Source organism: Drosophila albomicans, chromosome 3 (genome assembly GCF_009650485.2).
Source record: "Drosophila albomicans strain 15112-1751.03 chromosome 3, ASM965048v2, whole genome shotgun sequence".
NCBI lineage: Eukaryota > Metazoa > Arthropoda > Insecta > Diptera > Drosophilidae > Drosophila > Drosophila albomicans.
The window spans coordinates 27783809-27808064 of record NC_047629.2 but is presented as its reverse complement, the minus strand read 5'-3'; the positions used below and the strand labels follow the sequence as shown (position 1 = coordinate 27808064).

The 24256-nt window shown below is 38.7% G+C and overlaps 2 protein-coding genes across 3 annotated transcripts in view; both read left to right on the top strand.

Annotated features, from left to right (window-relative positions):
* Nucleotides 1–4639: 4639 nt before the first annotated feature.
* Nucleotides 4640–5958, top strand: LOC117568766 (serine protease inhibitor 42Dd). Its single transcript, XM_034249604.2, has 2 exons — nt 4640–5699; nt 5756–5958. Exons 1-2 carry the CDS (start codon nt 4658–4660, stop codon nt 5875–5877), a joined length of 1164 nt encoding a protein of 387 aa, XP_034105495.1. The 5' UTR covers nt 4640–4657; the 3' UTR covers nt 5878–5958.
* A 239-nt stretch (nt 5959–6197) lies between these two features.
* Nucleotides 6198–24256, top strand: part of LOC117568195 (protein naked cuticle) — a 47486-nt gene continuing 29427 nt past the window's right edge. For both annotated transcript variants that reach the window (XM_034248656.2, XM_034248657.2), the window contains exon 1: nt 6198–7487. In XM_034248656.2, the coding sequence (XP_034104547.1) occupies nt 7424–7487 (64 nt within the window). In that variant the 5' untranslated portion in view covers nt 6198–7423. The remainder of the gene's footprint in view (nt 7488–24256) is intronic.

Sequence of the window (24256 nt, the reverse complement as noted above, 5' to 3'; positions counted from 1 at the left end):
TGTTTTGCACGTCTTAAGTTTTCACTTTGTGTGTGCTTCAAAATGTGTGAATTTCGAATTTGAAATATTATTTTTTTTTTTGCCCCCATTATTTATTTGTGAGCTGAAAAATCTAGAATAATAATGTGCGCTTCATTGATTTCTTGCCCAAGTGATTCTCGTAAATTTCAATTAAAATCAAAATATCTCGTTGTTGTATATTTTGATTGTTCGAGTGAGTAGAGAACAACAATTTGTGAATTTTATTTATATAAATGAGTAGGGTGCAGCAAGTCAAGCAAAAAAGAATACAAAATATGAAATAAATAAATATATATATATTTTGCGCAATAAATTTTCAATAAATTATGTGTTCAACATAAATTAGATACACACATTCTTTCGGCAGATACTTTTCGGGCAACATTGCGTCACAGCGCCAGTACAGTGCTCATTAAAATTAAAACAACAACTGATTAGAGAGAGAGAGGAGAGTTGGGGGGTGCTATCAAAATATTTTCATAAGTTTTTTCGATGCTCGTAAAAAATTAAAATGAAAATCGAAAAGACAGCGAGCGATGTACGCATGCAACTATTAAATAAATTAACTTTGTTGTAAGTGCTGGTCATAAATATTTATGCCTGGTCTGTCATAAAATTCAAATGAAGTTGTCGACAACCAAATCGAGGGGGCTATATCGGCCTATAGTGTGTAGGAGTGATCAAGGAAAGGAGGGAAAGGGGGGCGCCCAGTGCGCTTATAAACAAATTTTGAAAGCAATTATGAATTGTCTTTGGGTCGTCCGGCTGCCTCTTGACAGGAAATTATATTGTAAGGCCATAAAAGTGACAGGCGAGCCGAACCATTCACAGATCCCACAACATGGAGATCTCTGTTCAGGCTGCCAGCCAGTCCCCAACATGTGCAACTTGCCCCGTTTGATGTCTCATGTCTGATGTCTGATGTCTGTCTGCCTCATTTTCCAAATGACTTTTACGCAGAAGTCGTTAAAAATCAACGAAAATTTCCAATTAATTTTGATAAACGCGCCCCTCGCAATGCATATACGATAATGCAACTTCTATTCAAAATACAAAATAAAAAAAAAATGAAAATGAATAACAAGTAGAAGAGGAAATTGATGTTTAAGTTGCTGTTGCTCTATTGATTGGTTCGTAGAGAGAACGCACAAGAGTCTCGACCAATTGTTGCTTATTAGGCCGAAATCGTTAAAATCTATCCAAGAAAATATTGTGAACGAAATAAAGCCATTCGAATGAAGCTCAAACTTTTTATGAGCTTTTCTCGGGCTGAAATTGTTGGACGCTTTTCTTGTGATTTTACGATTTTCAGTTACAAGATTTTGCCGCGTTCACATCATGTCCAGGGGTTTATCATTCAACGATTAGGCCACGCAGAGTGTCCAAATTGTTAGTTCAAAAACTCTGTTAGCTAGGACAATTTTATGGCGAGATTAACGATGCCAAAAAAACACGATGCCAGCAGATTAGCCACAAGTATTAAAAACAAATGATAACAGATAACATTTAGAGTGCGGTAGAATAGCTAATGGATCGACCCACAACTGAATTGGTTTCTAAGATATCGATTAAAAGTTATTTGATGCAGTTGGAGAAGGAATTTAGCTTTAGAATGTGGAGGCCTTAAAATACTACAACATATTTAAAGTAATCTGAAACTAATGAGTGTCTTTACGAGTATCTTAGGTATTTTTGTTAATTCACCATTTGAAGTTAAGCTGAAAATAATATTACAACTACATAGAACATTTGATAGATTCAAAGCGGACTAATTAGTTTAATAGTAATTCCGTAGTTTTCTTTCAATACTAATTTAGGAATACATGAATAGTAAACTATTATACTATTTACTATTATAAATTATTATAGTACACTCTTCAATTTTGGTGAATGTAGTTAATTCTGTGCCCAACAGCCTAATTTTGTTTCAAACAAGTAAGAAATTTAAATATACCAAACTAATATACCACAAAAATAATGATAATATACCAAGGTCTATATTTGGTATATTGATATAGAACTACCACTAAGCATATTATACATATAAACATACAATAATAACTATAGTCTTTATTATTCCAGAAAATTTGGTTGAGATCAGATAAAAATTGCCGAAGTTATTAAAGAAATACTTTTGTATGGGCAAAAATAGAGGTTTTAGTTGCCTTGGCTGACAATCTGGTATATTTTGCACTCTATGGAATATTCCATATATAGCCTTTGGTATATTTTTAGTATCACAGAGTCACATAAATATTTACTGTATATTTAATTTTCTTATTTAGCTTAAAACAAATTAAAATATTTTTTTTAAAGTACCTTACCGCCTTTTAGTACAAAATTAAGCCAAAGGCAATGAAACCATTTCTGTTCTTGGGCCAAATCAAATAAACGTCATATGTGCAGCAATTGGACATTTATCGTATCGAAAAATTAATTTAATCTCTTGAAAACTAATTATGCGATGCAATCTAGCCAAATGAAGTTCCATCAAGCAGACAGACCATCATCACCGAATCATACAGAGAGATAGGAGAGAGGAGGCATGTAATCCTCCTTCTGCCTGTTTTAATGTGTAACTGAAGCAACTGCCCATGTCAATTAGAGTGACAGTTGCCATGGCTGCTGCCACTCAGTCATCGTATGTCATGAGGAGTGTTAAAACCCTATAGCAAAATGACCTATCCAACTGCAGCCTGGTCCGCCCATTTTGGGTAATTACATTTGCAGCGAGGATGCGAGATGGATCCATCAGTGGACAGAAAACAGAAAACAGAGGACGGACGACACTCGACAGACGACAGACTGTTCATCAACTTTTGTCAAACGCATTGCGAAAATTGTGCGATATTTTACGAAACATACAAAAACATAAATCAATAACAGACGGACCGAGAGATGGACAGAAGGAGGAGGATGGCCTGACATCGAACCGACATCAATCAAAGGCTTGTAGTAGGTTAAATGAGCGCAGGGAACAATCAAAAATTGAATGCATCCCAAGAGGCAAGGGAGAATGGAGAAGAGAATGAGAGGGGGAGTTGAAGTAGGGGCGAAAATTATACAAAAGAACGACATGAAATTAAGACGACCAGCGATGGATCAATGATGCTGAAGCTGCTGCGGCTGCTCTTGATGATGATGATGATGATAATCGCAATAATACCGCCGATGATAATGATGATTATGAAGCAGAAGAAGCCAGAACAAAGACGCTGCAGGAAACGCTGCTCGAACTCAAACCCGAACTCCAACTCGAGCTAGAACTGAAAGAAGAAGAAGCAGAAAGAAACCCTTCCACTGCCTCGATTGCCTTGTGGCTGTTTTGAGAGGCGGCTAAGCAACTCCTTTTGCCAGCGGTTCCCGCTGCGATCGCGTGTTCTTCTTCAATTACAGCGCCATTATACCCAATGCGGAACGTTTACGGTGTCGGTGTCGGTACCTTCGACTTCGCCTTCGCATTCGCCCTGGTCGTGGTCGTGGTTGGAGCGAATGCTGCCTCAGGCTGTGGAGGATTGGGGGCACAAGTGGACGCAACAAAGCACGCTGTTGCCGACGATTTGTGGCATCGCCAGCACCTCCACTTGTTTGCCCCCGTCAGCGTTTCAAGTGAATCATTTTAGTAGTAGTTGTTGTTGTTGTTCTCTTTATACGTTTTTTTTGTTGTATTTTTTTTTGTTTTTGTGAATTTGCAGCGTAATTCAGGATTCTGCTTACTCTGTTATTATCGTCGGGCTTTGGACTCTTTTGGACTGAGGCATGTTTTTGGCGGCTGCTGTTGGGTAATTGCCTCGATGTCGAGCACAGCAGGCGGTGGCCTCAACAACAACAACAAAAACAACAACCACAACTACTACTGAGAAACGCTTCAACTAGGGGGGAGATAAGAAAAGAAAAGATGAGAAGACGTTGCAACCTGCAACCTGCAACCTGACCCTAACCAGTAACCAGTGATCATTCAAATTTAAAAACAATCAAATTTTCGATGCGCCTTTGCAGCGTATCAAAAGTGGGTTATTATCTTTATGTAGTGTATAGCGTAAACTTACATACTCTTTCAACTGTACTTAATTAGAAGCTTTGCAACACGTCCATAAGATCAAAAGAATTCGGTTTTATCTGGGACAATGAAAAAACCATCATCTATCCGTTATGGATGAAGTAAAAAGATTTATTTTGCGAATTTTTTGTCCAATTTTTAACTTGAATTTGACATTTTCCTAAAAAATGTTGCGCACCGGAAAAAAAATGAATTTAAATTAACACATTTTTAATATATTTGTTTTTAGTTATTTATATAATTTATTTTTTAAATAAATATATTCTTTAAATGATTTAAATTTTAAGATTTGTTTTCTAAACATCCTCTTGACTGTTTTCACACTAAAACTACAACTAAGTTATTATATTTGTGAACTTTGGTATTATACAAATATTATTTATCGGTATAAATTACATCATGATAATAGAAATGCAGTAAGCGAGTCTTTTATTATTACAAACGAATAATTGCAATTTCATGAAATAAATCGAATAATCTAAAACGAATGAATTTATATATGCAAAAGTCGCTATATAGTATTTGTTCTCTATAAAGACATTCAGTAATAGAGATCAGTGTTTCAATTCGTTTAAAATGTTCGGCAAACAGTTGGCGGTTCTTGCGATAGTGCTTATAGGATCAAGTGTATTTCAGCTGATTGCAGCAGATATAGTAACAACATCCTTGATCAAAAGTGTGCTGAGTGGAAGCGATACGGAAAATGTAATATTTTCACCTTACTTGGTTAAGGAAAGCCTCATGCAACTTTATTTGGGAGCAGAAGGAAACACGTCTGACGAAATTGAGGAAACTCTGCAGCTCTCTAAGGATTTATCAAAGGATAATATTATAAATATAATTATCCATAATATTGTAAAATTTAAAAGAGAACGCTATGGAACATTTGAGAAAGCAAGTCGCACCTATGTTGCGAAAAATACTCTAGTGGACTTAAGATATAGTCAAAAGTATGAGGAATTATTCAATACCAGTGTGGCAGAGGTTAATTTTGGGAGTTCAATTAATAAAAAATTCAAAATAAGTGATTGGATAATGGATAAAACTTCTGTCAAACTGACTAAAGCAATAAACGAACTTACCAACGAGACGCAAATAATTCAGATCGGTGCAATGTCTTTTCATGGAAAATGGAAGGAACCATTCCAGGTGTCTGACACAAAATTGGCTTCATTCTATATACCACAGAAAACTGGAGATTTCTACACTACCAAAATCAGTACCATGTCGCGATTAGGCCAATGTCAATATAATTTTATTGAGAAACTAAAAGCATATTCCATAGAAATACCCTATGCCCATCCACAGCTGTCAATGATCATACTACAGCCCAAGGCAATGGATGGCGTGCATCAAATGATTCAGAACTTAAACGACCTCACACTCAATGATCTTGTTCCAAAGGATGTGGTGTCAAATTTCCGAATCCTCTTGCCAAAGTTTAAGATAGGCATTACATTGAAACTAAAAGAAGCATTAAAGAACTTTGGTATTAAAGATCTTTTTGAAAATGCCAATTTGAGTGGAATGACAGGTCCAACAAAATATTTAGTTAACGAGATCTTACATAAAGTTCAAATAGAGTTGGACGAAGGTGCCCAGAAGGATAAAATAGATAGTTAGTAATCTTAAGTATTGTTTATTTACTATTAATCGATCATTTTATTATTACAGTGGCGGATTTTGGATCCATTAGCAAACAATTTATAGCTGCCGTCAACCATCCATTTGTGTTCTTGGTCAAGGACAAAAAGACGGTGTACATTGCGGGGCGCATCAACAAATTGGGAAAATGAAAATAACTATTTAAGATATATTTATAGTGTATAGCTCAAAAGAGCATAAGATAAACTCTTCAATAAATAATTTCAAACGTCTTGCTTTGTACCATATTGCTAACATTAACTGTTAAACTTAACAGCAGTAATTTCGTTCTGTTATCGCACTTACATCAACTTTACACATCGACAGGTTTCGTTGCCATTTCGTTTCATACGACGAGAGTAACAGAGCGTTCCTCTCCACTCACCATTCTCTCGCTTACACTCACGCTCTCTTGAACTAACCACTTTTTGTTTTGGTGCGAGTCGATGTGAACGTTTCGTGTTTCGCATTTTCAGTTTGTTTCCAATCGCCCATCGAGTTGGTCGTGCATTTGAGAGAAGCGCGTCGTTTGTGCGTGTGTTATGTTATTCTGGAAGTTACGCGAAAGCAAACGTGCGTCCTTAACAAACGGAATCATACATAAATAAACACAACAACTGACTAAGAATTGTGTGTGAAGTGATAGAAGTCGATGAATGTATGTAATGAAGCAGCATATGTAAAGAAAAGTAAAGTGAAATTTTGTTCGGTGTGCATTCTATGCAGCAGCAGGAAAGCGGCGAGGAGCGAATGAAAGTGCCGTTAAATCTAAAACCGCCCCCGCAACAATAACATAGCCAAAGCAATGGCAAACAGCAAGCAGCAATAATAACAGCAAAAGCAACAACAACAACACAAGTACACCCCAAAAATATTCGCTGTCAACATCACAGAGACGCCGTCGTGGTCGTTGTCGCAGTCGCAGTCGCCGTCGCAGTCAGCGTCTCAGTCGCGCCGTTCGCATTTGGAAATACAAATCGTGTTTTGCGCTTTAGCATTTTGCAGTTGTTATTTGTTTAGTTGTTGTTGTTGTCACAGTTGTTGTAGTTGTGTAGTTGTTGTTATTGTCGTCGTCTCCGCCGTCGTCGTCGTCGTTGTTGTTCATTCGGCGGCAAGTTATTTACGTCGCGTCGTGCAAATAGCAGCAGCAACAACAAAATTTACAATTAAAATTACGCGCGCTACGTCAAAAAGTATCTGCAAGATACATACACCCAATCCCAACGAGAGCGCACACAACCAAAACAAAAACAAAAGCAAAAGCAAAAACAAAAACAAAACAAAAAAAGCAAAAACACGAAAAAGTAAAAGAGGAAGTTGGGGAAGGAGAACGCACACAATATGCGCAAAATTCAACTAAAATGCAGCATATCACGGCTGTAAAAAGTTTTACGATCCAACCTTAACGCCACCCTCAAGTTGCCCCAAAAATAATGCCAGATACAAATTAAGGTCGCAACGTTGCTCTGTGTGGCACCTGAGAGCAAGTGTATTAGTCTCAGTAGCAGTGGCAACATCAACTGGAAAACAGCACAAAAGGATAACCAAGCCAAACTGAACCAAAACCCCACCCAACAACAGCAGCACAGCACAAAAGGCCGTAAAACATTTTGGCCAAAAGCAGCAAGCATTACAGTTAAAGTCGCTACAAACTCGTAAATTGCGTACAAAACACACAAACAGCAAAGAACTTTTGCGATGGCGGGCAACATTGTCAAATGGTGGAAGCACAAGATACTTGGCGGCTACAAACAATTCTCAGGTAAACACAATTCTTAATTTCAATTCTTCTATGCAACATTCTAGCGATAAGTAAATTCAATTAAGGGAGGCAAAGACAGAAAAACGGATGTTACAAGTTTTGCTAAATGAATTCTTAATTATTTTCGTGGGTTTAACATAAAATAACAGAAAAAGAAACAAACCATACTTAATATTCAGTTCAAAATGTAGAAGGAAGCCTTAAAAATATAAATAGTAATAAGAAAATTGAAATTAAGGGTGAGATAACTCAAAAGAGGGATATGAATTAGTTTCTTGTAACATAATAATATCTTATATTCAATGAAAATGCAATTAACAAATAAACCACCCTTTGAAATAACTGAAAATGCGCTAAAAATCTACAAAAGTATCTTGAAGATACTTTCAAATGATGTGTGTCTATCTCAGACACACATTCCAAGATTCATTCAGTCAAGGGCTTCTCCCACATCCTTTTCCAATAATTACACACAACAACAACAACAAAAGCAACAGAATGAGCAACAACAACAACAACAAAAGCGAATGGAAAATGTAGGCAATCGACAGAGCGCGTTCTTTATCTGCAAGATACACAGAACGAGGCGGCGATCGCTTGTGGTCGCTTGCTCGAAGAAGAAAAAAAAAAGACACACAAAAATAGAACGTAGAAAATCCAAAGCAACAGCAACAACAACAACAAGGAACAGGGAAAGAAGCGACAGAAGAGCAACAGAGCTGCAGCAGCAACAACTCACAAAAACATCAAAAGAAAACGACGCACGAAAAATAAATAGAAAATGGAAAAACCAAAGAGCACCGACCAAGTGTGCTCCGGAGAATGTGTCTGAGAGAGTGAGAGAGAGATATAGAGAGACAGAGAGGCAAGGGCCAAGGGAGAAGAACTACGAGACGAATCGAATCGATTCGAGTTGAGTTGAGTATCGAGCGGAAGATCGAATGTGAATCCCCCAAAGACAAACGTGATCAATAGGCTAAAATAAAAACAGAAGAAACGTAATAATATTGCGTATATCGAGTTATATACGAGTTCCCAAGTGGCCGCCAATCTTAGTGCAACCTTTCTGCACAAAAAAAATAAAAAAACGTCGCGTCGTCCCTGGCACATCAATCAATCAATGTGCTTCTTCTTTTTTTCTGCTTTTGTGTTTTTTTGTTTTTTTCGAGGCAGTTCAGTGGAAACGTTTTGCTCAAGGGCGAGGAGTAGGAGAAGGAGAAGCAGAAGGGTTACAATTGCTGCACCAATTAAATGCCAGGGCAACACTTTGAACCCCGTCCAAGGATCTTGAAAGAGAGCGGAAGAGAGAGCGAGAGAGAGACAGGATGGTAACCCTGGCATACCACAAGCCCCCATACACTAATTGCTTGCAGATGCAGGCTGGCCGAGAATTCAAAGGAAATCCAAAGGCACGCCGAAGTATGCAACTTCAAAGAAAGCAGCAGCAGCTCAGCAGCAACAACAACAACAAAAACACCGAGGCAAAGGCACCAAAAAAATAAAATGAACCGAGAAGAAAACAAGAAAAACAAAAACACCGAAGAGAAGCGAAGAGCAGAGCAGAGCAGAGAAGCGAAACACATTGAAATGCTGAACGAGCGAGCGAAAATTTCTTACCTGTTGCAGGTAGAGCTGCAGAGCTACAAACGAATACGAGAATACAAGAGGCAGCTGCTATGCCACAAAAACCTTTTAAAACCCTCACGTTGATAAACAACAACAACAACAGCGGCGTCGTCGTCGTTGTTGAGTCGCCGCCACAAGCAAAAAAAAAAAATAATAATAATAACTGAGAGCGGCAAACGGCGCGGCGTCGGCGCGTTGCAAGCCAGCGGACTCCTCCATCTCCATTCTCCATCTCCATCTTCAGCTTGCAGCTTGCAGCTCCATCTCGAGCTCGAGCTCGAGCTTCAGCTTCAGCTTGTGCTCCAACCAGTTCCGCGCTTCCAACTATGCCAAACATCTCGTCGGCCATACACAAAAGCGGTTTACAGCCCGACGATCGACAGACAGACAAAGCAGACCGACCGACCAAACGACCGACATACAAACAGCCGATGGACGGAGACAGACAAAGCGAGCGTACGTTGTGATGTTGTTGTTGTTGTTGTTGCTGTTTTTTGTCTTTTATTTTTTTTTTTTTTGTATCTTTGAGATACACACACCGCGCGTTGAGTGCCTGTTGTGCCTGCTTGTAAATGGACAGGGAAGGAGCGATGGGACGGTACAAGCTGCGCTTTGCGCTCTGTTCAAAAGATGCGCTTTTTGCTTTGACTTCGCCTTTGACTGCGACCGTGCACAGTGGCGCAACATTGCAGTTATTGACAGCGAAAATGATATAAGAAGATTACAAGATTACAAAGCGAATAAGAATAAAAGATAAATATAGCTAAAGAAAAAATACTTAAATGACATTATTTAATTGCATTTTTTAATTTAAATTTAAAATTAAATTTTTTAAATATTTTCAAGAAAATTTAAATTAAAATTCAAGAAATGATTGAAAACTAAATTCTTTGATACTTTTTTTTTTAAACTCATTTTTGAGTTGTGATATATTATTGATTTTTATATTAATTCCATAAATTGACTAAATCAATTTGGCAGTCAGATCTTAGAATGCTAAATAATACACTTTAGTACCAAAAAAATTAAATGCAAGATATACAAAATTACTAGAAATTTATACATACGCAGTGTATAGGTAAAGATTGTTTGTACCTTTGACATATAAGAACTTTTCCAAAAATTGTTTGGAGTAATTTGGCAAATAGTTCACGAAGGTAAAAATAAATGAAATTCTAAGTTTAAATATTCAAAGAGGTATTCCTTGAGATAGTATATGTTAAATTACTATTACTACAAAATTAATAAAAATAAAATTTGATTTTATATATAATGAGTTTAATAATATTTTGTGTTAGATGTGGTAAAATAAATTGCTTAAAGTTGATGACTACTTAATCATTAATTTCATAAAGCAAATTGACACAATGTTGAGCTGCCAGTGTACCACTGTGCTTGTCGCAAGTTTCGCAACTTTGCCTTGGCTCTGTTGTCATTATTATTGTTGTTGTGAATTACGGTAGAAGGCAACAGGCGACTCCAATGGCAGGCTGACTAGCTGACTGGCTGCCTGGTTGCCTTGCTTGGCTTCGGTTTCAGCTTCGGCTTGGTTTTGGCTTTTGCTTGGCTGGCAGTGTGGCAGGCACTCATGACAGGGCTCAGGCTCAGACTTCAGTCGCTGCACTTTTCGGCTGATCCTACCTACAGAGCGCAGCTCTCTTTAAGCAATTTTCGTAATATTAGCCAGGAAGTTGCCGCAGTCTGAGCCGCAGTCGCAGCCGCAGACGCCTGGCATGCCAGCGACCTTATAAGGCATGGCCCGAGCCTCGAGCCTCGAGCGACTGTTGGACACCAGCTTGAACTGGTTTTCTTGTTGTGTTGTTTTGCTTTGCTGTGTGCTGTGTGCTGTGTGTTTTCTTGCTGCGTCTGTTGGCCTGGACCGCCAAAAACAATGCCGCCTGTGCCAAAAGATAAAAAGCTGTTAGCTTGTAGCTTCTGAATTTTTCGAGCACCGTGGAGCAAAAAGAGAAGAAAGACTTCAAGACTGCAGACGGTAGACGGCAGACAGATGCAGAGAGCAAGGGCCTCAATCAGAAGATATATGTAATGACTTTTGAGGTTTTTGTTTTGCTCGTCAGAGTTTGTTTGTGTTTGTTGATTTAGCAATTGGCTTCTTGGAAATGTGCCGACAGAGTTCAATGAGCAAACACACACACACACACGCACACATGGGACAATCTCATAATATAGTGTTATAGCTTATATGTAAATTTGTAGTATAAACATTAAAGTGAATTCCCTGGAAACGAATCGAAGACATTCCTTGGTTTCTCTTTCTTCAAAATGTGTCGACTCGATCAGTTAAGTTTAGTTACTTTTCAATAAATATGATGGAAAAATCATGTCACTTCAGTAGTGATGGCCAACAACAGGCTTTCCTTTTCCCTTTTCACAGTTGTTGTCTGCAAATTGTATAGTTTGCTTCGTCGTTGACTCTGACGTCTGATTGATAAGCGCGGCGAGCTCGCAGCGCTTCAGCCTTATCTTAATAATATTTAATGCATGGCAAACGCTCGGAGGTTGCTCCAAAGTGGAGTCGCACACAGCAGCAGCAGCACAAGCAGCAGGCAGAGCGTCACATAGTGAAAATGAAATTGAAAATAATACAAAACGCTTTGTCGGTCATTAGCTTTGAGTGGACGCCGATGCCGCCGTCGCTGCCGCCGCTGCTGCCGCTGCTGCTGCTTTGTGGTTGCTGTTGCTGCTTTTGGGGGAATCGCTACGGTTGGGGTTCGTTGATTGTGTCAAAGCGAAAAGCCGCATCAAAAGTTTAACCGCATTTGGGGGATAGAATATAACAGCATAAAGTGTAGTCGAGTGCCATGGGAAATGCTTTTGCCAGCTGCAATCACAAATGTGAATTCAAACGCTGTGAAATATGCTGTGCAAACTGCGCTAATCAGATTATCGTTATTTCATTTGGCGTTGAGCATTAAATTCATTTAAATATAATTTTATATTTTCCATTTTAGACTTTTTTTTGCTAACAGCTTATGTCAAACATAAAAATTAATAATTCAAAAATTAATTAATACAAACAATTTGATATTTGTTCAACTCAATTGCATAATTAAACTTGCTGCTGGCAATTCACGTGCATTTTGTAGGGTATTAAACAATTCCGCATTTTCTGTTTTTTTCGTTCGTTTTGTTTTCGGAGCTCTACAAAATGTGATAGCAAAAGTATTCGCCGGAGAGATAAAACTAAAAGCGTCCAACAAACCAAACCGACGACAACAAAAGCGTACTACGAGTCTGTGTGTGCGGGTGTTTGCCTGCGTGTGTGTGAGTGTGTGTGTCATTTGGGCGTTTGTCTGTTTGAGCATATGAGAGAGTGTGAGTGTGTGTGTCAACGGCATACAGACACTTTCCGCTTTTGAAGTGGCTTTTAATTGATAAAAAGCAAAATAAAAGCAGAAAAAAAAACGTAAAACCCATAGAAAAAACGGCATTACACATACGCCATGGTGGCTGTGCAGCAAACTGAGAGCTGATAGCAAACGCACCAAGCGACGTCGACGACAACGACGACAACGACGACGACATTGATATTAATTCCCACGCTGTTGATGCCCCTGTGGATGAGTGGGCGAGTGGTTGAGTAGTTGAGTGGTTCGGTGGGTGTTTCGGGTGTTTGAGTTTGGGTTTGTTCTCGACCCACCGAGTTAAATGATAAAACGTGTTGCACACTGTGACAAAGTGAATGGCATGGCGACTGGAGACGGGGAAACTGGGGAAACGGAAGTGCGGCGGCTGCTGCTGCAACGAGTTGCAAATGCAAAACTGAAAACTGGCCAAGTTGAAGCTGAGTGCTTTTTGGCCAAATGGTCGACAGCAGATAATGGATGGATGGTCGACTTGTATGCTGGTTAAGGCTGTTAGAGGGGTTTAATGCAATGTGAATGACATGCTAGAATAGTTGAAAAAATTTGCGGGATTTGTCAACAAATCGAACAGCATTGATATTAGGAAAATGGAACACATTAAATAGAAGTATTGTTATACAATTAAGGTTGGTTTTTATTAGTTGGTAGTTTCCTAATTTATAATTCATTTATAAACGAAATTAAAGTATAGTAGATAGAACTTCATTTATTTTAAATTAAATTTTTAATAAAAACATGGTTTGAGTGATATTTACTTTTATTTGTATTCATTGTTTATACTTTAGACACGTTTTTGTTGATTGCAATGAAAGGAAAATTATTGAATTATATTACACAAAAAATAAATAAACAAATATATAAAAAATTACACATATTTTGATATTGAACTTGTTTTGTTATTTCTTTTTCATTGATAATATTTGATAATTTTCTCTTTTTTATGTTTATTGCTTTTAATGAGCAAATAAAACAGTATTCTAAAAAATTGTGTATAATAAATATGTACAAATAATCAGTCAAACCTTTGAGGTTTGTATGTTCAGTATTTATTAGTAAATACCACTAACAAGCAATTGCATATGGTTTACCATTAGCCATCGCTTGATGGCAGAGCTCCACTTAGCTGGCTTTTAGCCCTTTGTAGTCAATTCACTTGAAGCACTTAACATGCGCTTTGTAATTTAACGCTATTTTATGCTTCCTGGCCACACCCCAGTCCAGCTTCCAGTTGGGTTTCCTATATGGCGCTGTATAGTTGTATAGTAGAGGCATACGCGGCGTATGCGTAACGAGCCGATGGGCAACGCCATTGTTATTATGATTATTTGTAATGTATGTGAATTATTTTGTGGCCGGGCATTGTTCAATGCTTTTAGCGAGCGGTTTATTCTCTGTCTCTGTGTTTTGTTTTTTTCGTATTCTGTTCTGTGCTGTGTTGTGCTCTCTGTGCCGTGTTAATCATGCTACATTGCAAGCATGCCACAATAATCATAATAATCAACAACAACAACGACAACAACAACATCATTATTTTAGATATTTATGTATTATGGGGTCTTGTGCTGGTCTTGGCCTGGTCTGGTTTGCTTTGCTTTGCTTTGCGCTGTTGCCATGGCTCTTGATAAAAATTTAATGTAGCATGTTAACAAGCGAGCCGTTATGATTACACACACACACACACACATACACATAGAGGAATAACAACAGCAAATGGCAAGTACCAAGCAGCAATTCCAATACAACAATTCTGCAGTCCAATTTGCCATTTCAATGATGACGATGACGATGATGATGGCCATGACGATGTCTCCATCTCCGTCTCCGTCTCATAGGCAAAGGCGCAAGCAAAGCCATCATCATTCGCATTCACATCTACATCTACATCCGTATTCTTATTCGTTATACTATGCTAGGTGCGCCGCTGTCGCTTCAGGAAATGAATAATCAATATTCACAATTGAAATTTTCTATAAATTGGCAAGAGTTTGCCTTGCTTTGCCTTGCCTTGGCTTGCCGCACTGTTAGGCAGTCCAGATTGAAATTGGGCAATCTTTTTGGGCGAACGGAAGGAGCCACAGAAAATTGAGAGATGAAACAATTAGTAGCAGTTGCAAAGGGTAGCAAATGAAAGGCTGTGATTGAATCAAATCATTGAGATCAAGGAGTAACTGGAGTTGCTAAAGTTGTAATTGAATTTTTGTGCTTTGCATTTTTTTTTATTAATAATCAACTTATTTTTTTGATTACTGGAATAAGTTTTAATGTAGAAGACGATTTTTAATTAGTTTTATTTTAGTTAAGTTGATGAATATGGAATTGAATTGCTAAAAACCAATCTTTTATGATTATGAAAGTTCTATATTGAATTAATGTATTCAGATTTATTTTAGTTAAGTATATGTACTTAAATTCAAGCTGTTTAAGATCAATACTTTATATGTTGGCAGCTTAAATTTTATTTTGGTCTTAAAATTAAGTTTCATTTTTGATGTTGTATAGAACAGAACTTTTATTAAAATGTATTTTCGTTTAGTTGGTGGATGGTGAATGCATATTCTTTAGCAATGCCTGCTAAAATATTATATTGATCTTGTTTTAAGGAGAACATAGAAAAGAATATTGAAACTGTTGATTGCTGAAGATCAATACTTACTATGTTGTCTACTTATCTTATAAATTGGTCTTGTAATTGACATCACTTTTTAATGCAGAGTATAAAAAAACTTTTGTTAACATTTTTTGTGTTGGCTGCTTCATTTTTACGTTGATCATGAAATTAACTTTAACTAGAATAAGCAAATATTGTTGAAATATAACCCATAATCTTTGCTAACTTTCAAGCTGTTGTTTAAAGTTTTTTATGATTAATAGAGATCATAAGCAACGCTTTCACATATCTAGAAAATGAACTTTACTCTGTGTTTGATGGCTTTTTGTGCTATTCTTCGCAGTTGTGCTTATAAAATAGTCTATTGCTTGATAGCAGAGCAAAGTGAAGCGCTTCGTTGTGTTGTGTGGGTCAAATCAGCCCGCGAGCAATAGCTCTTCCAATAAAAGCAACACTTTTAATGATATTTACAGCACATTATACGCAATAATGCCACGGCTTCAATTCACATGAGACTTTCATAAATAATTATTATGGCATATAATTTATTGCACAAGAGAAAACAATAACAATAACCGTAATGACGCGGCACACACACATACACACACACACACAATACATATGCGGTATTACATTAATGTATTTATGCTGGAGTTGGAGTTGAAGTTCGAAGTTGGAGCTGCTGCTGCGGCTGACGAAAAGTTTTAATCGCAGCGAGCTGCGGGTAAGGGGATGGAGGGGTGACAAGTAGGAAAACTCCATCAAGGGCTTTATCATACATTCAACTCGCTATCAAGCGCTACGGAGCGGAGCGGGGCGGGGCGGAATCCACAACGACGTCATAAATTTGTAGCGCCAATTAATCATTTTCTCGTGTTTTTTTTTTTTAAAGCCATCTCGCTCAAAAGTTTGAGCGCACATTGTGCATTGCAGTACATTAAATAATTGATGGCGTATCTATCAGATACATTTATAAGAGACAGCGACAGAGACATCACGCTTGCATAATTCACAGAATATGCGGACGAAGTGAATGTGAACTCAAAAAATACTGTCAAATGCCATTCAGCATCAAGTTAGCAACAAGTGCAAATGGGCAAAAGATGAAATTGGGTCGTCGTCATCGTCATCGTCGTCAGCGCAGTCAGCACTAAAAGTATTCGCACTGGTATCTAGGGTAATGAGCACGCGTTCGCAGCATTCCATGAAGAGGGAAGGGAGTTGTTTAGAGGATGCTCGTGCCTTTGAATTCATTAAAGGGTACAATCATAAAAACCGGTCACCGGTTCCCTGGTCACAGGTCAGCCGCAGCCGCAAAGAGAGAGCGAGAAAGTGAGTGCGAGATAGAGTGGGATAAAAAGCAACAAAGATGGCAAAGCCTAGCCCAAATATGATAAGAATGCTTATCATAAAAAAGGTCCGCATCGGAGAAGAGACCCAACACAGAAGCCCAACAATTTTTATTGCTTTGACAAATGCCTAGAAAGAAGGAGAGACGCAGAGACGACCCGAGCTCCGATATTTTCCAAGAATTCCAAGTGTTATTTATGTTTGTACAGTTAATTTGCATCCCATTGATGTCGCGCCCGGTTCGCTCATTCACAGAAAATATGTTGAAAGAGCCAAAGTTGGCTGAGAAAAAGGTTCAAAAGATATTTTATGCGTGCATAATTAATACTTGAGAGGCAGTGTTGTGGGAGTGGGAGGAGGAGAGTCGAGTCGAGTCGAAAGGAAAGGAAAGAAAATGCGTGTTGCTGTTGTCGAGCTGTTAAGCGGCTTCAGGCCTAAGCGGAAATGCGGCATCAAAGATTCTTTTCAATGTTGAACACAAAAACACTACCAAAGAAAAAAAATCAAAACTCAAAATCGAATCGACATCTTTTTCAACGCTCTCCCGCTTGGTTATTGTTCGTCTGAGCTAAGCTGGCATTAAATTTTCATGGTTTAAAGAGCGGCTCGAAATAGGCTTAGGCCTGCCACGAATTCTGTGGTCCCGACCCCGAGAGACTCCGACAACGACACCGACTCCGACACCGAGTTCGAGCCGATCCAAATGGTTTTCACTTGAATTTCTGTCGGCGACCATATAATTAAGGCGCACACCGGCAAAATATGAGTGCAACACTTTGAGGCAAAGGCGCAAAAGAGAGAACCTGCAATTTGCCAGAGCCCCGCGATTCAGCTCAGCTCGCAGTCGGAGTTCGCAAACGAAACGAAACGAAACCCAACCCTGCACGATGCTCATTAAAAATCAAGAAAAACAAAAATAACATATATGTGTGTGCATCGCAGTTGGAGTAGAGTGGAGAGAGGAGTGCTGGGGAGTGCATAAAACCCAGCCATGTTGGCTGCCAGAGCTGCCCAACGACGTTGCCACTGAGGCTGCGACGACGGCTGCAAAAACCTGACCAACAAATTGCGGCGGGCTGCCCCCAAAAGTGCCACAGTTAATGGGCAGCAAAGAGCATCTCTCAGTTTCACTTCTTCACTTCTGTTATTTCGCCCCCTCTCCCTCTCTCTCTCTCCGTGTCCCTGTCACCTACTATTTCCAAGTGCAGCTCTGCTGGCGTTCCCTTTTCCTAAAACTTCGTGTCTGTGTTAATTTGATATGCTGCAGGCTGAAGGAGCCATCGCCATCTGTCAGTTGTTGTTGTAGTTGTAGTTGTAGTTGCTGCTGCTGCGCTGCTGCTGCAGTCGGGCACTAGATGGCGCTGTATGGCGAGGGAAGCTTCGAAAATAAACGAAAGCTTATAAGAAGCATATATATTGAGCAGTATTTGTATTGATAACAATATTAGCAGATCAGAAATGAAAATGTGTAAAATTTCGTTGCAAGTGTTGTATGAAATGATTTTTTTACATGAAAATATAATATAACGTAATAAAGATACCATTAAAATCATCTTTAATTCATTTATATTATTCATTTCAAAAAATAACATTCACTAAAAAGCCTAAATATTAAAATTTTTACGCGTATGTAAACCCTAATAATGTATTCCTTTGTTTTAATTTTTTACGATATATGCACATTTTACTTTATGTATCATAAAAATAACTAAAATGATTTTATTACTCAACAAATTAATCTCATTTTGAAAGGGAATAATAGTTGAAGATATAGACTATATAGAAATATATATATATATATCCATATATATATTTCTTTATTTTATTGTTTTTTAATATACTTTTTTGGTTCAATTTCCATAAACTTTTGAAGCCACCCACGTAATCGGATATAGCCGTATGAGTGCATTGCACTAACTTTACAAACACACACATAATGCAATTTGTTTAATTAGTTTTCGTGGAAAGTTTTTCGGTGCGTCCCCAAACAGCAGCTCTTATTCCGATTCGGATTCCCTTCCTCTCCATTCACTTTTCACTCGCCCATAATACGTATACGTCGTGTATACATTTCCATGTACGTATTGTAGGCATGTTTGTATACATATAACATACAAATATATATATATATTTTTGTGTGTTATGTCCTATGCGTATCCGGTCTGAAAATATTTCCGTTACGCAGCCGGCAGCCGCACAGTGTGCCGCACACACTCAACTCGACGCGACTCGGACTTGAACACGGCCAATCGTCTCGAATGGCTGTCAGTAAAATGTGAACGAGGGATGGAGGAGAATTCCATGAAATTGGCGACCCGGGCCACTTCGCGACTGCAAAACAGCAAAGCGGCAAACAACATTTTGACGTATATGAATTGATCATTATGTAAAATTATGATTTGTGGCGTTCAAATTACAAATTTGTTACATTTTTGCGCGCCGCGTAGGAAGTTGCAGCTCGCACGCATGACCGCCTCCTGTCGTTCCCCTCTGCCCACTTCCCCTTAACCAAATTTAAGCTTTCTCCTCCCCTCACCGATTGCCTTGATTGCCTGGTGCGCCAATTTCAGGCAAACCACAAATCATTTCTCGAATTCATATATATACACATATTCAGCGGGTTATAAGTATTATGACTCGTCTCTCGTTCGCACTGTCGGTTTTGTGTGTTATAAAAATTGACTTTTCGCAAAGCGATAAACGAGAATTATTGCACAGTTTGTCGGCCTGTCAGGCTGCGGGGAGACGTCTATCACATATTTACGCATAATTTGTGTGTGCCCCCCATTCAGAGCAAGGCAAGAGTATAACAAGAAGGCCAAAAAACATAAAAATATAAATAATAACCGCGAGAAATGGTCTAATGGCTAGGCCAAAAATATGCAAGCCTCATGCAATTTGTTTGCCTGGTTCTGTCAGGGTCTAAAAAACACATACTCTTATGTCTTCCTTTGGGTGCCACCATAAAAAAGCGAGCAGCTCGACGAGTGTGCAGCTAACGAGCGGAAGCAGCTAATAGGCCAAGAATTGACTACTGAATAACTCAAAGGGTAGACTTGATTGGAGTCAGAGAATGGTAGCAATAAATGAAAGAGTAGGAAATAATAATAAAGCAAAAAGAAACTCATAAAGTGACTGCATTAAAGAAAATTTTGAGAACAATTTAAAAATGTATAATAAAATATTGTCAAAGGAACAAATTATTAGATGTATTTATAAAAATAATTTCGTTATTCCAAAATTGCATCTCTTGAAAATTAGTTCCTTTTGTCTTCTCTTTCTAAGTTAGCAAAATCTTTCAATTCAATTTCAAAAACTATTTAAATTATTTCTACAAAATATTTATTTTAATTTGGTTTTAATCATAATTTTGCCACCTAAATTATTTCTTTGAAAAATCAAATTATTTGTCTTTCGCAATATCTTTTTCTGACTTAATTTGCAGCAATTTTGAAATAGTTTTCCTCACAGTCACTGCACACTGTGGCAAGCATAAGTTGAAGTGGAAGTCAAAGTAGAAGTAGAAGCAGAATCATTTACGAGCATTTTCAAGGCAACTGCACCTAATTATCATCTTAGGGGATGAGTCGCCTTTTTGGCTACAGAAAGATGTGTAGGAGATGATACTGCGACTACGACGAAGATGAAGTAGAAGTAGAAGGCTCGTTGTGAGTTCTAAGAAAACCTGACACATTGTTAGCAGCTATAAAAACGTCAGCAGGCAAAGAGACAGCCAGGCAAAGCGAAGCAACCAGGAGAGGGACTCAGCCACAGGACACATGGCGAGCAATCTTTCAGTTTAGGTTTTTGGGATTTTCGTGGCAACAAACAGCGTGACACATGCAGCAAACTATGCGTCTTCTTCCTCTGCTCCTCTCGTTCATTTCACTTCACATCAGTCGCTGTCGTCGTTGGCGACAAGGCTAATGACGACAGCGAAGCGTCGTGTGTGTCTTGAGCTGTTCGTTCACTGGCGGGGGGTAGACCGATTGTTTCCCCCTTCCAAACATCGACTTTGCTGCTGCTTCACTGCAATTGATTTCAATTGTGTGTGAGTGTGTCGGTCTGTCTGTGTGTTTGTGTGTGTGTATCGAGCAGTTAAAACTTCCGCCTGCATAGCTCATAAACCGCATGCACACAGCTGCTCCAAATGCGGCGCCCCGAAGAGCTCTCTCTCTGTTAATACGCAGCCATTAGTGTGTTGGTTGTTCTCTTCTCCTCTGCTCTGCTCTGCCTCGATGGCAGTGAGATCTGAACTTCCGTTGCAGCCATCTCTCTGCAGCTCTCTTTGGCCACCTGATAGGCAGGTGTTGTCCACTCTGCCGACTCGTTTGTGGTCGCCAGCATTTGTCCCCTTGCTTTGGTTTTGGTTTTGGCTTTGCCCTTTCTTCCTCTCCCTCTCTCTCTCTCCTTTTCACTCTACGTCTCTGGTTGCTGGCAAATTCAAGGAAATGTGTTCTGGGTGTGGTCTGTTCCGAGAGTTGTGTTCCATAAAGCGAACGAAAATTTCAAATTTCAATTGCATCAAACTGTATGCGGCTTACCAAATGCTACGTTGCAAAGTTCTTATTAGGCTGATTTGGATTTCAATTCAAACACTCTCCTAACATTCCCCCCTTTCCCCGTCGAATGAAGTTACTCAGTTCCGGTTGCTGCTGAATGGTAATTGTGGTTGGCAGGTTGGTTGCAGCACAAGCTCGTTAATATCGTTTGATTTGACTTCAATGCACTTAAAGCAAGGATGTCGAGCTGCATAGCAATTTAAAATGTGCCTAGCTGCGGGCTTGAGAGTACACATAAGTACGAATTAGTAAGAGATTTGAAGAAGTGTAGCAAAGGAAGTGTTGAACTATGGTAAATACCAGTTTTAAGAATGTAATTGACATGTGATGGAGTAATCTTTAAGGAATATTCATATAATCGTTTAACAACCTTTACATTTCGATTGTTAACTAACGCAAACTTTGTATTTTCTTTTACTTGCAGGTGTGTACCGAAGTGTAGAAGACGCTCAAGGCTTATCCTGTTTCTTTCCTTGAATGTGGAGTTCCGTTTTGTATATAATATTCAACATTATCTTGGTTAATTGAGTGACTTTTTGAACTGAATATTCTTTAATTTACAATTGTCAAACCAACTTTAACTAATAGCAAATAATATAGTAACTGTTTCTATGATTGATTTACTCAGAATGAGCTCAGCCAATGCTTTTTAAAGAAAATAATGTATGTTAGCAACAACAAGGCTTAGTTTAAGCTCTACTACACAAAGTGATTGCCTGTCTGATTAACAATCAGATCTAACAAAATGTTTCACCTGAAATTACAGCAATGGCTGCTTCAAAGCGAATTGCAGGTAGACGAATATACATAGATAAATGCGAACTGAGCTGAGCTGAGCTCATACTGTGTGCTGTTTGTCTGCTATTGCCATGGTTTTGCATACACACTACAGTGAGAACTCGTTAAAGCGAATGCCATTGACAGACATTCCCCCTCCCAACCGAGTTTCAACTGTCGCTCACCACTTGCCGACTGTCATTTGTAAAATTTATGACTTGTTGTCAATGAAATGCCACCCAGAGCGTTGCCATTGTTGACACCACACACACACACACACATACACAGAGAGACAGACACAGCACGTTCACACACACAAATACACACAGAACGACAGCGAGACATTTAGATATTGTTGTCGCATTGTTGCACATCTCTTTGCTGCCATTTTCAATTTCGTTTGTGCGACAATTTAAAATGCAAAACACATGAAGAACCAGGCACAAGAGTTTCCTCTCCTTTCCTCCACCATCGCCATTGCCATTCCCATCTCCATGTCCATCTCCATCAAGATCTGCCGCCTTGTCAACGCTGGTGTCGTCGTCTCGTTCTTGGCTTGGACTTTGACAAATGCCGCAGCATTTAGCTAGGTGCTAATGGGGCGTTGGTGGTCGCTTGGCCGAACATCGACTCGGACTTGGACTCGGACGTGGACGACGTTGATCCGTTGTTGCCACTTGCCGTTGCCATTGCTGTTGCCGCTCGCTCGCGCTTATTGAAATTGATGAGCGGCCAAGTACGTGGCAGCTTAGCTTAAATCTACCCCGAAGTCGTTGTCGGGCCTACTTACACCATACATATTGTATTTTCCATAGTCAGACTCAGACTCAGTGTCTGACTTTGACATTGATTGATTGTTCTCACAGCGTAATTTATATGATTGTATTAGGAGTCAAGTCAAAGAGCGGAGGCGCGCGGGGGTCTAAGGGTAAGGGCTACAGATCCGCTGGTTATTAATAGTAGTTGCCCACTCGCCTGCCCGCTTGCCTTCATGCCTGCCTCTCACATTGTTATTTCAACAGCAACAATTTTGTCGAAAATAATTTTCGTTCATAAAATGTGCCCTGGCATTTCATTTTTAATGGTCTCAACAGCAACCAAGAGCCACCATTCACAGTTGCTGCTGGGAGCTTTGCTCGCTAATCCACAGCCAGTTTCAGCAAGAGCCTTAATAAAATATAAAATGCCAAGCATAAAGTATCATTTAACAAATGCCCTTACCCTTACTCTAAATACACTAAAAACCCGAAGCATGTCAGAATAAATAAGTAGAGTTAGACTTAGGACAAAGTGCCATTAAAATGGATTGATTTAAATTGATTAAGAAAATACATTTTAAAAATGTAAAAATGACTTGTTAGTTAGAATAATAACAATTCTTATGATATTCAAATACAACTCACAAAGTAAAGAATTCAGTTGATATAAATCTAATTTGATATTACGATTTAGAGAACAGAATCATAAAATGATGAATGCTAAATTGAGATGGTTGAAATCAAAGAACTGATTTTTTTTTTAATTTAAAGATTTTTTAATGATTATAATAAATAATTTATTTATTTCATATTGTATTAAAGTACAAATTAGGAATGAATGAATGCAAATTACGAAATAACATATTTAGAATATTTAATTAAAATCATTACCACAAAAATAGTCAAAGGTTTTAGGTAAAGTTAAAACTGAATAAGGTTCAGTAAAACATAATTTTTTGTTTACATAAGTTTATCAATTGTTATTCTATACAAAATTAAACCACATTCTTCAACACAAAGTGTAGCTACCCCTAGCAAAATGTACGAATTTTTAGCATATATGTAAAATTGCTACCAAAAATATTTCCCAATAGAATTTCATCGAGCTGTGAGCGAGCATTTTGCACAAAATTTGATACGAAAAATATGTTGCAACTGGCGATAACAAAACACGTACACAAACCGCAGCCAGGAGCAACAGCAAAGGCTAACAGGCAAGAGGCCACCGCATCGTACACCGCACTCTACCACAACCTCAGCTCACCTCTGCACGGACGCCCTTCGGTGCTTTTGCTGTGCTGATCCCACAGCAATCCTTGCAATTTTGTTAGTCGGCAAAAATTTGCATTTTATTTATGGCTGACGTTTAGCGTGTGTTGATGGGAAGGAAGGCGGGTGGGAGAGGGATGAATGGGCTGCTTGATTTTCAATTTAGCAGCTGCTTTAAAAAGTGGCGCTCAAATTTTTCCTATTTTTTTTTTCTGGGTTTTTTCCGTTTTGCTGCACTAACTTCATTAGTCGACGGCAAACTGCAGACTCTTGAACTTCTCCACAAGGCAGTTCATCTGGGCACCGGCGAAAGTTTAATGTCTTTTCTGGCTAATTGAGTAGCCCGGTGGAGTCAGAGACAGGGAAGGGGCGCGGCAAGAACGGGGATGGACCATGGGTCGTAAAAAGGCGCTGCCAAGTCATGCATCTAATT

Bases quoted from the DNA above. Each gene is read 5' to 3' on its own strand.
- LOC117568766 (XM_034249604.2), top strand. From the start codon at position 4,658: ATGTTCGGCAAACAGTTGGCGGTTCTTGCGATAGTGCTTATAGGATCA. The intron at 5,700-5,755 runs GTTAGTAATCTT...TTATTATTACAG, and splicing joins CCAGAAGGATAAAATAGATA to TGGCGGATTTTGGATCCATT.